Source organism: Neofelis nebulosa, chromosome X (genome assembly GCF_028018385.1).
Source record: "Neofelis nebulosa isolate mNeoNeb1 chromosome X, mNeoNeb1.pri, whole genome shotgun sequence".
Taxonomy (NCBI): Eukaryota; Metazoa; Chordata; class Mammalia; order Carnivora; family Felidae; genus Neofelis; species Neofelis nebulosa.
In genome coordinates this window covers 98,069,235-98,081,998 of record NC_080800.1, presented here as the reverse complement: position 1 = coordinate 98,081,998, position 12,764 = coordinate 98,069,235, and the positions used below count along the sequence as shown (strand labels likewise).

Below are 12,764 nucleotides of genomic sequence, written 5' to 3'. Positions count from 1 at the left end.
CCTTTCTTCCTACAGTGGGTGGCCTTTCCTGACGTTGGTAGAAAGAGCAATGAGGTGTGCGTTCTGTTTTGGCCCTTCACATTTTAACAATAGCAAAGGGAACAGAAGCCGGCATGTTTATGGATTTTACAGGAGTTTTTCTTTTTTTTTTCACCCCACAAGGCTCATGCCAGACTTGAGAAGCTGCGGTTCAGCTAGTGAGTTGGAAAAGCCAGCCTTCGTTCCCTTGAGTAGGAGTTGGCTTTGGGGATCAAGGGGTGTGAGAGAACTCCTTTCTCTCTTTACATTGCTTTCCTCTTCCCAGCATGATTTTGGGGGCGGGGCTGGGTGGGTGGGGTGGGAAGTAGGGAAACGTTATCTATGAATCTCGTTTACTTAGATGAAGTTCAACGGAACAGAATATTAATGTGGTCACAGTTAAGGCTCCCAAATAATTAGGCCAAGTGTGTGTGTGTGTGTGTGTGTGTGTGTGTGTGTGTACATATACATATATATGCATACGTAGACAATTTGTGTGTGGAGGGTGGGGGACAAGTATATATTTGGTTCTGGATTTGAGGGTCCAGATTTCCTAACTTCTTAGGTTAGCTTTGCTATTGATGTGGAATTAGGGTGAAGTCACTTACCTCTGTTTGAAAATAAAATCTGTTGAGAAATGGGTTTAATGAGAATGAGCTGTTGGACAACCTTGCTGCTCTATTTTGTCCCCATTCTGTTGGCTCCTGTATTTTCCCTTTCTTCAAAATTGCAGTCCTGGGGCGCCTGGGTGGCGCAGTCGGTTAAGCGTCCGACTTCAGCCAGGTCACGATCTCGCGGTCCGTGAGTTCGAGCCCCGCGTCAGGCTCTGGGCTGACGGCTCGGAGCCTGGAGCCTGTTTCCGATTCTGTGTCTCCCTCTCTCTCTGCCCCTCCCCCGTTCACGCTCTGTCTCTCTCTGTCCCAAAAATAAATAAAAAACGTTGAAAAAAAAAATTTAAAAAAACAAAAACAAAATTGCAGTCCTTTTTAACTCAGTACCTTTGCTATAAAACCAGCACGCATACATGAGCCGTTTCAAGTTTTATTTGAATTACTTAAATACGTTATACTGAGGAAGTAACTCTGTCAGTTATATATAGCCTTGAGTCTCACAGATTCACTTTCTAGATTTTTCTCCTCCCCTTTGATTGCAAAATGAATGGGAATTTCATGCATTCTGTTGGGATTCTATTTTTAGTAGAATACAATGCATTCACTTTGCTGTGAGTAACCCCTGAAGCTAGAGATGGGTCCTAAATAAATAAAGGACTCTTGATTACAACTTTGGTTCTTCCTCATACCCCCACCCCGGTATCAGCAGGTGCAGAATTGAAGACTCAAGTTCAAATCACACTGTCATTTTATAAAGAGATCTCCAAATCTGTTTTAACTTGTTGGTTATAATTATATGCAGGCAGCCTGTGGCATTTGTAAAAAAAAAAAAAAAAAAATTTGTAAAGAAAAAAAGGCAAATTAGCATTAAATGTTTGAATGAATGGTTTTTGTAGTGCTTTTGACCTCGAGATATGCTTTTCAGAGATCAGCTTGATCAGCTTGTTGACTCGGGTGTAAGGTTTTCAAAGGATTATCCCATGAAACAAACTGGGAATAGGGTTTCTCAGGAGGTGTGTGAAAAGAAAACAAAAATTAAATCTGCGCACCCCGCGTCTCACCTTAATTTTTTCAAGTGTGACTAACAGTGTCAATATTTAAGGTACCCAGTCACGGTAGGGTGAAAAAGTTAATGTCAAACTAATCTCCCAAATAAAGAGCAATGTAAGGTGGCTCTACTTCGAGGCAGAAATGGACTTAAGGGAAAATCGTGAGCACATGTAAGGATGCTGCCGCCTGTGACATGTTGAACGCTCTCTGCCACGGAGGCCCCTCTAAGTGCCCCGTCTTAAGGGCTGAGTGAGTGTACACCAGAAAGACTCCGCTTAATGTCATCTCGCCCCTACCCCGAACGAGAGCTCAACGTTTTTTATTTATTTTTGGGACAGAGAGAGACAGAGCATGAACGGGGGAGGGGCAGAGAGAGAGGGAGACACAGAATCGGAAACAGGCTCCAGGCTCCGAGCCGTCAGCCCAGAGCCTGACGCGGGGCTCGAACTCACGGACCGCGAGATCGTGACCTGGCTGAAGTCGGACGCTTAACCGACTGCGCCACCCAGGCGCCCCAAGAGAGCGGAGAGTTTCTACGAAGTCACTGCTCTGGCGTCTTTAGCGCGAGCTAGGCTGCTCCTCGGGAGAGAGCGGTTTTGTTGAAACAAGGGCAGACTGAGGCTACCTGTACGCCCCAACTTCATCCGGGGGGTTTAAGTACCGGTCTAGAGTAGTTTGGTGCTGTTACAAGCCAGGGCTTTTGAAAGAGGTGGAATGTCCGGATCGACAAATGAGGTCTCGGTAGGGGAGGGTGCCGGAAACACCCAGGTGTGTCCACGCCCCCAACCCCACTTCATTCGCTTGATTGACCATACTGTATGCTGAAGGAACTTTGTTTTATTTAACAGTTTTACATTCTTGTTAAAACGTTAAAAAAAGAACAGAGCATTAACACTTATGACAAGAAAGAAGGTCCTCTCCAACAAGATCTACTCCTCTTGTTCCTCTCGCAGAGTGTTGTAATTTTGCTTTCACCAGGTTTATTTCAAGGGGGAAAGTGAGTAGCTGTGAGATTCCAATAAGTTAATACTAAAAGTTCATAGTGAGCTAAAATATAATTATACCTTGACTACAAAATTTTAAGGTTATTTTTATTTACAAGTTTTGAAAAATGTACATTTTTTTACATGGGTTACTTGTGCAAAGTTTGATTTAGAAGAGTGACAAATGCACAAAAGGTGACGATGGAACATTAGACGAAACATGTACAAGCCTTGTCCCACGCTGCTGCTGAAACGTACTGTCTATCTAAAGTATAAATATCCACAGAAAGAACGTTAAGGTTCTTATAATACTGAAAGGGAAGAAGAAACTAAAAGCATGCAGCATGAACTCAGGAGTCGAGTGGAAAAACAGTTTGCCACAGACAGGCTCCCTTCCTTGGGCTAATTAAAACTCTAAAAAATGATGGGGGATTAGAAGTCTATCTAGGGTAGCGCTTCTCCTTTAAAAAGATTAAAGGATCTCCAACGTTCCCTAGCTTCAAACTAATGATTGTTTCCATTCCTCTGCTCCCACACCTCTTCAAAAAGCAAAAACCCAGAAGACGACCTCGGTCTTCTGAAACTTCGCATGGGTGAGCCCGGCGAGCGTCCCGCAAGGAGAGGACGTGTCAGTTACGGCGATTGCTGCGCGCCTGTGGCGGAGCCCTTTCACTGACCGTTCCCTTCCTACCGGTAAAAACCATCTTGTAATTCGTACTGGTTGGACCTTACCATCCTAGCGTTTTGGGCTTCCATTGCTCTTTCAAAATGGGTGTTTACACGGATCTGTTCCCCCGTTTTCCAGAGGCCATATCGCAAACGTTCACGTCTAAATCCAACACGAGTGAAGGGCCGGCCAGGATGAAACACTCCAGCAGTCATTTTGTTAAAAATAACATCCCGGTCATCGAGCTGTGCGCAAGCACCACTTGTGTAACGGTTCACTTTAAAAGCTCAGTGTAAAGCACAGTAGCACAATCCTGCCCTAAAACTGGAGATGAGACACAACAGAAAAGGAGTCGAGCATTAGTCAATTTTGCACGTAACCCAGGTACAGTACATTTGACCTCCTAGAGGGTGTTTTCTGATGTTCAAGGAGAGGGGAGAAGGGGTAGGAAGAGCTTGGCAAGGGAAGATGGAAACAGCACAACAGCTATTTTGCTTTTAATAAAGTAAATGTAATGACACTGAAGAATAGGGAAGTGACAAACACATCAATATAGGTTTTTCTCTTGACCGGCCTCTTCTTTCGCCGCACCCGGGTCAACAGTCACGCCAGCTCTGTTCTACTATCGCAGAGACACGTTTTTCATATTCCCGCTTGTTCTCCTGGTACAGCTGAGCAGCCTGGCTGTTTGCTGGACTATTGGGATTGGGTTCATCCAATAGAGACTATAGAAACAATTTGTAACAGGTCAGTCCCTCGAGGCAAAAAAGCACATATTCCAAACAATCCGCTGAACTGTCCTAAGTAACGACTACATTTGCTCTCTTAGCATCCTAACCTAGAGTACCATCAATCCGCTGCTCGCTAGGCAAGTACGAGGTTTCGGGGCGCTTGGGGCTTAACGGCCCGCCCTTTGCCTTAAGGTGGGACTGTCAAAAACAATTCAAGTGCTAACAGACACACAGCAAAGGCCATAGGTGGTCACATGAAGGAACAATCACCTGTATGGATGTTAAAATGGAAGACACGTCATAGGTTGGACTCCAACGGTTCTGAAGTATGTCCAGACATATACTACCATCTGCATAGACTGAGGGCATAGAAGTGGCACGTTAAACACAATGAAACCCATTAATATCGTAACATAGTCAAGACAAGTACAGTCAAGAATACTTTGCTCGCGAGGTTTAAAAAGACTCCAAAACTGCTTCCCACTTAGCTTCCTGAAAAGAGTCCTCATCACTGCTAGTGAGATAATCCGAGAATGTCAAAGGGAACTGGTATAAAACTAGAAGCTGCTTCGTGCTCTTTCTTCTGAAAAGGCTGCCGTATTACCCAGGATATCACACACGTTTTTCCAGCAGGGTCCCTAGGCACCCAGATTTGTGGGAAATGTATTCCACTAAATGCGTAAACTCGGTCTCTTATCTGAAATAACAACAGATAGCGCAGAGTTCGCAAAGTCTCGTCTTGACACGAAGATAAGAGTATCTGATATCCCGGAAAATACTTTACTAGCCTGAATAAAAAGCAAGCTGTTCTGAAGCTTAGTACGAGGAGAGAAAGGGAAAAAATAAAAAAGGCAGAAGGTAAGTTAGGATCACCTGTGCTGCTTTTCCCATACACTGTAGCCCCTCAGCCACAGAATCTGATACTCACTGGCTCTGGAGTGGGGCCAAGGCATCTGTATTTTTGAAAATGTTCCACGGTAATTTTGATCTGCATCTAAATTTGAAAACTGTTGTTCTAAATAAATAAACTGTTCTAACGTGAAAATAACCACGCCACAAGACTACCCCAATCCCAGCCTGACATTAAAAGGAAACATCAAGAGCATCCTTATTTTTGTGCAATAAGTAAATGATAAAGATCGTCGGCACCAGGCGGCTTGCAGGCTCCAAGCAAAGGCAAAGTGCCTTCACTGCTTCAGTTCTGTCACTAGAGATCAAGATAGCAACAGACCCTCACGGACGAGTTCAGTTTTCAGGAAACAGCAAGATGCCTAAACAAATGCCCAGGTACTATGGACTGATAAGTAGGAAACGTGAGACACCTCCATAATTAACAGTGGACCCGTTTAAAATGTTGCATTAAGAGTGCTACTTGCCATTTGGATGGAACATCTTAGAGACAAATCTAACCGTAGGCGGCTTATTTGGATACTCTTCAGTGAATTCTATTGTAAGCTTGAATGTTCCTGTAGTTGGAAAAGAAAGGTTTAAGAAACAGATTTATCACTTTGTTCAGTAGCACTTTCTTTTAATGCTACGTGGCATTTTTTCCAGTATTAAATGAAATAATGCAGAGGTACATTGCAGAGAGGAAAGAGAGGCCGGGTAGGGGGGAAGGCAAGATCTCCAGAAACTGCTCTAAAAATAGGTAGGGTAGGAACCACCGCCCAAAGGGGATTTTGTCTTGTTTTGTTTTGCCATCATTCTCCCCCGAACTTAAACACAGCCATCTTAAACGCAAAATTATGGCCTGCAGGATAACTTTAGCCACTGTACATTTTGAAGACATCCTCAAAATGACCAGAAACAAGAGCCAAAATTTGGCCTCCTTCCCTTAGATGGCTGAAAGGCCTCAAAGGCCTGTTTTAACCAGCCTCCATCTTGAACTCTCCAGTGATTTGGAAATGGACTAGAAAAGAACGGAGTACAGAGGTTCCAGAATCCATGCTAGAAATACAAATCGATAACCAAATTATTTTTTAACATGGAAGGGAATAAGTATACAAGTGTTCACTGGCTCCTTTTCGTATAATAGCAACACTATAACGAAAACATAATTGAACGCAAGCCAGGAAAAACTTCACAATCTCTCTCAAAAGTCCTTAAGTATGACTCACAAGGTACTTCACTATAAAATCAACTCAATTATTCACACTAATAGAGGGAATTAATGGCAGAAATAATTAAAAAATCACATTAGATTGCATTCATGTCTCCAGCAAATTTACCTTTCTAATGATGTTTGTTTAGGCCACTGGTGAAATGAATTTATTTCCCTTGAATACGCGTCAACGAAGGTAGCAGGAGGCCCTAAAGTATACTATAGACTTATTTATAGGGAATGAACAAACTGGATCTCATTCAAGGATCATAGGATGTTGTGATTGGGGGAGACTATTTCCTCCAAAACAGTTTTTAAATTGGGTTTAATAAATTCAAGGAAACAATTGGGCGATTGTTTTTTCCTGACTGAAATCTCTTCAGGTTATCTGAAGGAATCAGTTACCGTCTGGCCTAAGGTGATGGATGTTCTACTGTATTACTCTGGTCCATTTAACACATTTATTCAGATACCACAGACCACCCTTCACGTGGAGTATACTCTGTTAACGGTTCCTTTAGAGTTGGCAATTTATTTCCTCCCTCCGCGAATAGGTTTATCCACCGCTTAAGAAAAAAAAAAAAGAAAAAAAAGACTACATTCTGTTGCTAGATCTGTTACGTGTAACAATACCAAAGTTTGCTTTCTACCAGCACACTGCTAGGAAACAATTTGGTAACAAAGCTGCCCTTAGTATGAACATGTCTCCCAAAGTTTCAGAATAATTTAAAATGTAACATATAGACCTATCCCCCCCAAACTACTGTTACTCCCTAAGCTGTGTGCAAAGCCAGATCTGAAGATACTATGCATTATAACTAAGAGCAAAAAGTAAAATATGTTGGAATGGACAAACATGCTATACTCCATCCGAACCTACTTTATTAACCTACCACCTGGTCATAAATCTTCCTATTTTTGAGGGAAAAAACAGCGGTTCTTCCTTGTCAGTACTACTGATATGAAAATACGCAGGAGAAAGTGGGAATGAGTGTTAGTCCAAAACTTTGAGCTTCCTTAGGTATCTCAAGTATAAACACATTGGCTCGATGTTGAAATCTGATTAGATTATAGGTAAGAAGAGATTTATCATCAAGGAATTGCTCTAAAATTGGGTGGATTTAATAGCACACAGAGCTCCCAGGTACTTTAGATTCAAGAGGATAGCCTAAAAGTGGTAAAGCAACGCATAAGGCGGGCGTGCGTGGAAATGGTAGAGCATAGTGGGGAAAACAGCATCTTTGCACCAAGACGGGGGCTCAGTTCCTTGCTTTGCTGCTTACTAGTTGTGGGACCTTGGGAAAGCCACTCAACTCGACTAAACCTCAATTTCCTCATCTGTAAAATGGGATCAAGAACAGTAACCAGCACACAACATTGTTGTGAGGTTTAAAGGAGGGGGAAATACGCACAGTAACACAAAGTAAGTGCTCCATACATACCGTAGCTATAAAAATGGCAAACGTTCAACCGAAGGAGGCGAGAACCAACAATCCAAACTTCACCATCAGTAAGAAATATACAAGTAATGAATTCAAATCCTAAACAGTACTTACTTTCTGACCTACACCAAACGCTCACAGCTGAATTCAAGGTGAGTATGTATGTTGGTGGCTCTCAAACTTTCTCAAAAGGTTCTTGACTTGAATTTTCTGCCTAATGCTCGCCCAGAAGTTCAACAAGGTGGTTACCTAGCTAGCTACCAAAGAAGTTAATCAAGTCTTTTAAAACAGCCCGTTTAGTATCTTGAGTAGTGAAGCCACCTGCTTACGTGTACTTGACTATAAGTTAGGACTTACCCCCAAATCTTACACTTTTAGCCACATTAAACAATCAGAATCTCTTTAATACAACCCTCAATGCCATTTCGGAGATCCGAAACAAACGTTAAGGAAATTTAAAATCTTAGAACATTATGCAATTGAGACCAGTGCTCTTATCCTCTGGATATTTAGATTCGGCTTTAAATTAACTGAAAACTTAAGCCTCACCATTGTACACAATCGGTACTGATTGTGTTCCTCTTCCTGAGGAGGACAAAACGTTGTACAGAGAGTATCCGTTAATCCATCTATACATAGGGGCTGGGAAATTATACGTATTAAATGGCTGGTGTATGGCAATAAGGAGTGATATCGTTAAGCTAGAGAGTGTATGTTCTGCTAAAGACATTTACAAACTCAAATTTTTGGAAATACCATGTTGGCCAAAGGAAACACCTCGGCAGGTGTTTTCTGCCATTTGGCCACCAGTTTGTGACCCCGGAGGAGAAAACAAAGTACATCCTTCTGTTTCGTTTTGTTTTGAACTGGAAATTCTGATTTTTAACATAATACCTCTTCATCATAGGATGTATTTAACTTAAGAACACCCTCAGTGAATTTTAAGTGATTCATTTTTAAAAGACTTACATCCAAATTCTTAAGAATACACCTATTATGAAAAGCAAATACTGGGGCGCCTGGGTGGCGCAGTCGGTTAAGCGTCCGACTTCAGCCAGGTCACGATCTCGCGGTCCGTGAGTTCGAGCCCCGCGTCAGGCTCTGGGCTGACGGCTCGGAGCCTGGAGCCTGTTTCCGATTCTGTGTCTCCCTCTCTCTCTGCCCCTCCCCCGTTCATGGTCTGTCTCTCTCTGTCCCAAAAATAAATAAAAAATGTTGAAAAAAAAAAAAAAAAAGAAAGAAAAGCAAATACTAGTATCTTACTGTGTCTATTAATAATTTTTAGATGATGCAAAGGAGAATACTTTTTTTCCATAGTCTTTGAATTCAGCATACATACTACGATATTCTGATGAGGAAGCATTGCCCCCCAGTGTTTCGTTTGGTAGCAAGGTAAGTTCTTGGGAACATCTTCCTCTTACTTTAAGTGTGTGAAGTTAAATCAAAATACCTTGAAGGGTTCCTTTTCTTAAGTCTTCATCTCTTTAAGTAGGGCCTGGCTGTTTCAGAAATTTCCACCACAAAGCGTTTACAAGGAAGCAGCAAAAGTAGTTTTGGAGCTGTTGATTTATATACTACATCGGAAACCTCACAACCAATTATGACACTTGTCCTTAATCAGTCTTTTCTAGTAAATTCCCTCATTGCCAACAAAGCGTATTAAAATATGGCCAAAATATGTTTTGTCCCCACAGTCAGTGTTCTAGACACCCGAGGAAGCATCCACGGACAGCAGACTGCTCGACAGAATGAATCAGAGAAGGGTATTGTTATTTAGCTGGAGTAATTCCTTTCCGTAATGCCAGTATGGATAGGCACATCATCAAAAATAGAACAAGTGATATCAACGGGGAAGATTCAGGTAGATAATGGATTCCTTAAGTACCTTCTCATTTCATACCACTTAAAACAAGTGAAGCACCCTTGAAATATTTAAGTAGCCAGTCCTCCGGCAAAGTGATGTACTATTAATAAAGCTGTGCCCAGCATGAAGCTGTCGGAGGAAAATCGGGGGGGGGGGGGGTGGAGAAAGCCGATGAAAACAAAGTCTGCTGGAGCTAAAGCAAAGACACAGTTAATCTGCACACAGTGCCCAGGTATAAAGAACTAGCACCAGTCTAGTAGAGGAAAATGAAGTCTAGCTAGCTCTTGCTATGTATGGATGTGTTCAAATGATCTACTGCACCCAAGGAGCGTGCCTTCAGAATCACTCACTCTTGCTGTCATTTCTTTTTCTTGCGACACTGAGGAGCAGTGATATTTACACTCAGGGGGTGGAGGAAGTATTCAGGCGACTGTCCACAGTCTCCTCGGGAAACCTGAGTATTTCGGGCAAAGTATAAAACTGGCCAATGTTGCCCCATCTCACGACGTCTTGTAGGCTGGTAGCATCAAAAGGCAATCCAGCTCAGTAACAGAAGTATATACTTAGTAGTTTGCAGTAATATTTTTGTTCCTACTTTCAAACGGGGTTATGTGCATGCGTGTGTGCACGTGGGTGTGGGTGTGTGTGTGGCAACTGCTAAGTGAGTAGAGATGGTCATTGCAAAAAATAACAAAGATTCTTCTGTTTTCTGAATACCTCAAGTATTAAAGATGTCGATCGGTAGTTCAAATACTTTTAATCACGTTTTAAATGTTTTAATGGGGCGCCTGGGTGGCTCAGTCGGTTAAGCGTCCGACTTCAGCTCAGGTCACGATCTCGCGGTCCGTGAGTTCGAGCCCCACGTCAGGCTCTGGGCTGACGGCTCAGAGCCTGGAGCCCGCTTCCGATTCTGTGTCTCCCTCTCTCTCTGCCCCTCCCCCATTCATGCTCTGTCTCTCTCTGTCCCAAAAATAAATAAACGTTAAAAAAAAAAAAAATTTAAATGTTTTAAGCTTTCAGAAAACCACACATACATACACGCACACAACTGGATGCACGTAAAACTCTTATCGGTGTCAATTTCCCGGTTGTGATATTGTAGGATAGTCATTCAAGATGTTACCAGAGGGGTGGAGGAATGGGTGAAGGATAGACAAGGTCTCTCTGGAGTATTATTATTAATTACAACTGCACATGAATCTATAATTATCTCAAAAGAGAAATTTTTTTTTTTTAAATCCTTAAAAAGCAACTCAAGTGTTTTTAAAAGTCAAACCTGAATCCATGAAAACTCACGTACCTCTAGGTACACATGGTGCCTTCAAGTAGGCTGGACATTGAGGATGCCCTCAATTGTGAAGCTGCTTGGAGACTACTCACCGTAAAGTCTTGATAAAAGCACACTGAAAACTCATTTTAAAACGAGAAACAATGTTATACTCAAACTGGCCATGAGAGACCACGGTAGAAACCCGACAGTTCTGGGCAAGGGATTCTTGCACCCCTCCAACATCTGGCCAACACGAATTAAGCACCTGCTGAACACAGTTCCTGCCCTTGTGGTAGAATTCTGAACTAGGCGGTCCCTGGGGTCTCTGAGTCTATCAGCAAGTCGCTGGGTTGATACTAACTCAGTATCTTGGGAGGGAGCTGAATTTAACAGGATCACAGCCCAGACCTCAAAAATCCTTAACATCGGTGCTATGAAGCTCCTTTCAAAAAGCGGCTGCCTTACCCAGATTTTTTTTTTTTTTTTTAAAGAAACAAGCAAGGAAAAAGGTGCAGTTCTAATCAAGCGGACAATGGTCAGAACCACCGGCCACTTATTGGATTCCAGTCAAGCCTTTAGCAGGCAGAGGCTAGGGAGAAGCGGGTTCCTAAGTAGGAGGCACTTCAGGATGACCGGGACCCCTTTCCCCCAGAGACGACCAGGCTCCTGAAAGGTGGGTAAAGAAACTCTCTTACCATCCTCAAACGGGGTCCCTTCGGGCCTGCAACACAGAGAAAAACAGTCAGTTCCCGCTTAAGGGGCTCCCTTCTCCCTTAAGAGGCTCATCTTAAGAGATGGCTATTCCAAGCTCTGCCAAGTGAACCTCTGGTAAACCGCTGCTTCCTGGGTCAGAAAAGCCAGTCCAGATCCATGTTTCGGGCTCCGAAGCCCGGCGCAGGCCGCCGCGCCTGACCGCCACCACTCCCCGCTCCGCCCCCCTCAGAACCCCAAACGGTTCCCCTGGCAGCGGGAACGGAGCTAATCGAGGCACAGGCTCCGGGGAGGCGCCTAGGCCCAGCCGGACCCGAACATTTTCCCTCTCCCCTTCCGCCCTCGCGAGGGGGGCCGGTCCCCGAGGGCAGGCTGGGCCGGCCCGCGTCCCCCGCCTCTCGCCACCATCCGGAACGCAGACTCACCCGAAAATGACCGCGTTCCAAACCATTATGTTGTTCTCGGACGGAGCCCCGCTGACTCCAGCCGGAGGATCCTCCTGCAACCTTCAGGGAAACAGACAGGGGCTCCGCAATCCGGCCCCCGCGTCCGCTCCGGGCTGCCCCCTACCGCAGCCAGCCCGCCTCGGGACCCGCCCTGTGCCCCGCCTGGCAGCCCCCGGCCTCGGCGCTCCCTGTCGCTTTACCTCTTGAAGTCCCGCATGAGGCGCCGCCGAGCCGGGGTGGACATATCTCTAGCGGGGTCAGGGGTGGGGCATACACCGACGTCTCGGGTCCCGGCGGAGGCTGAGGAGGCTGAAGAGGCCGACGAGGCCGAAGGAGCCGAAGCGGCCGCCGAGGAAGCGCCCAGAGGAACGGCGCTGCCCCTCCGAAGTCGAGGGTCGGTCTGGCGCCGGCTAAGCACCACCCCAGAGTAGACGGGGGCTGAACCAACCTGGAAGGAGAGGGGGGGGGGTGTGGAACGCCGAACGCCGGACAGGCCGTACCAACACCGGGCGGGGAGGGGGGTGGCAAGGAAAGTTGCTTAGGTCATTAAACCCCAGCGGGAGGCGGGGAGCGCCCTGCTCGGCTCGTGCCGGGGTGAGAGGCAGGCTACGGGCCGCGCGCAAGCCCGTAATTCACTAGGAATTCGTGGTGCAGTGGGGTCCGTCTCCACCTGCCCGGGCTGAAACGAACCCAGGGAAGCTTTTTTTCTGTCCCCCCCCCCCCCCGCTTTTCTTTCTTTCTTTCTTTCTTTCTTTCTTTCTTTCTTTCTTTCTTTCTTTCTTTCTTTCTTTCTTTCTTTCTTTCTTTCTTTCCTTCCTTCCTTCCTTCCTTCCTTCCTTCCTTCCTTCCTTCCTTCCTTCCTTTCTTTCT

At 44.8% G+C, this 12,764-nt stretch overlaps 1 protein-coding gene across 1 annotated transcript; it reads right to left on the bottom strand.

The window, feature by feature from the left end:
* Nucleotides 1-2,498: 2,498 nt before the first annotated feature.
* UBE2A (ubiquitin conjugating enzyme E2 A) lies at nt 2,499-12,353 on the bottom strand. Its single transcript, XM_058713083.1, has 6 exons — nt 12,095-12,353; nt 11,874-11,954; nt 11,433-11,458; nt 5,437-5,526; nt 4,331-4,419; nt 2,499-4,054 (listed from the first exon to the last, which is right to left on the bottom strand). Exons 1-6 carry the CDS (start codon nt 12,136-12,138, stop codon nt 3,926-3,928), a joined length of 459 nt encoding a protein of 152 aa, XP_058569066.1. The 5' UTR covers nt 12,139-12,353; the 3' UTR covers nt 2,499-3,925.
* Between the last annotated feature and the right edge of the window lie 411 nt (nt 12,354-12,764).

Coding starts and splice junctions, on each gene's coding strand:
- UBE2A (XM_058713083.1), bottom strand. CDS start 12,138: ATGTCCACCCCGGCTCGGCGGCGCCTCATGCGGGACTTCAAGAG. Junction 11,459..11,873: donor TGGAACGCGGTCATTTTCGG/GTGAGTCTGCGT, acceptor TCTGTGTTGCAG/GCCCGAAGGGACCCCGTTTG. Junction 5,527..11,432: donor AGGGACCCCGTTTGAGGATG/GTAAGAGAGTTT, acceptor TTCCAACTACAG/GAACATTCAAGCTTACAATA.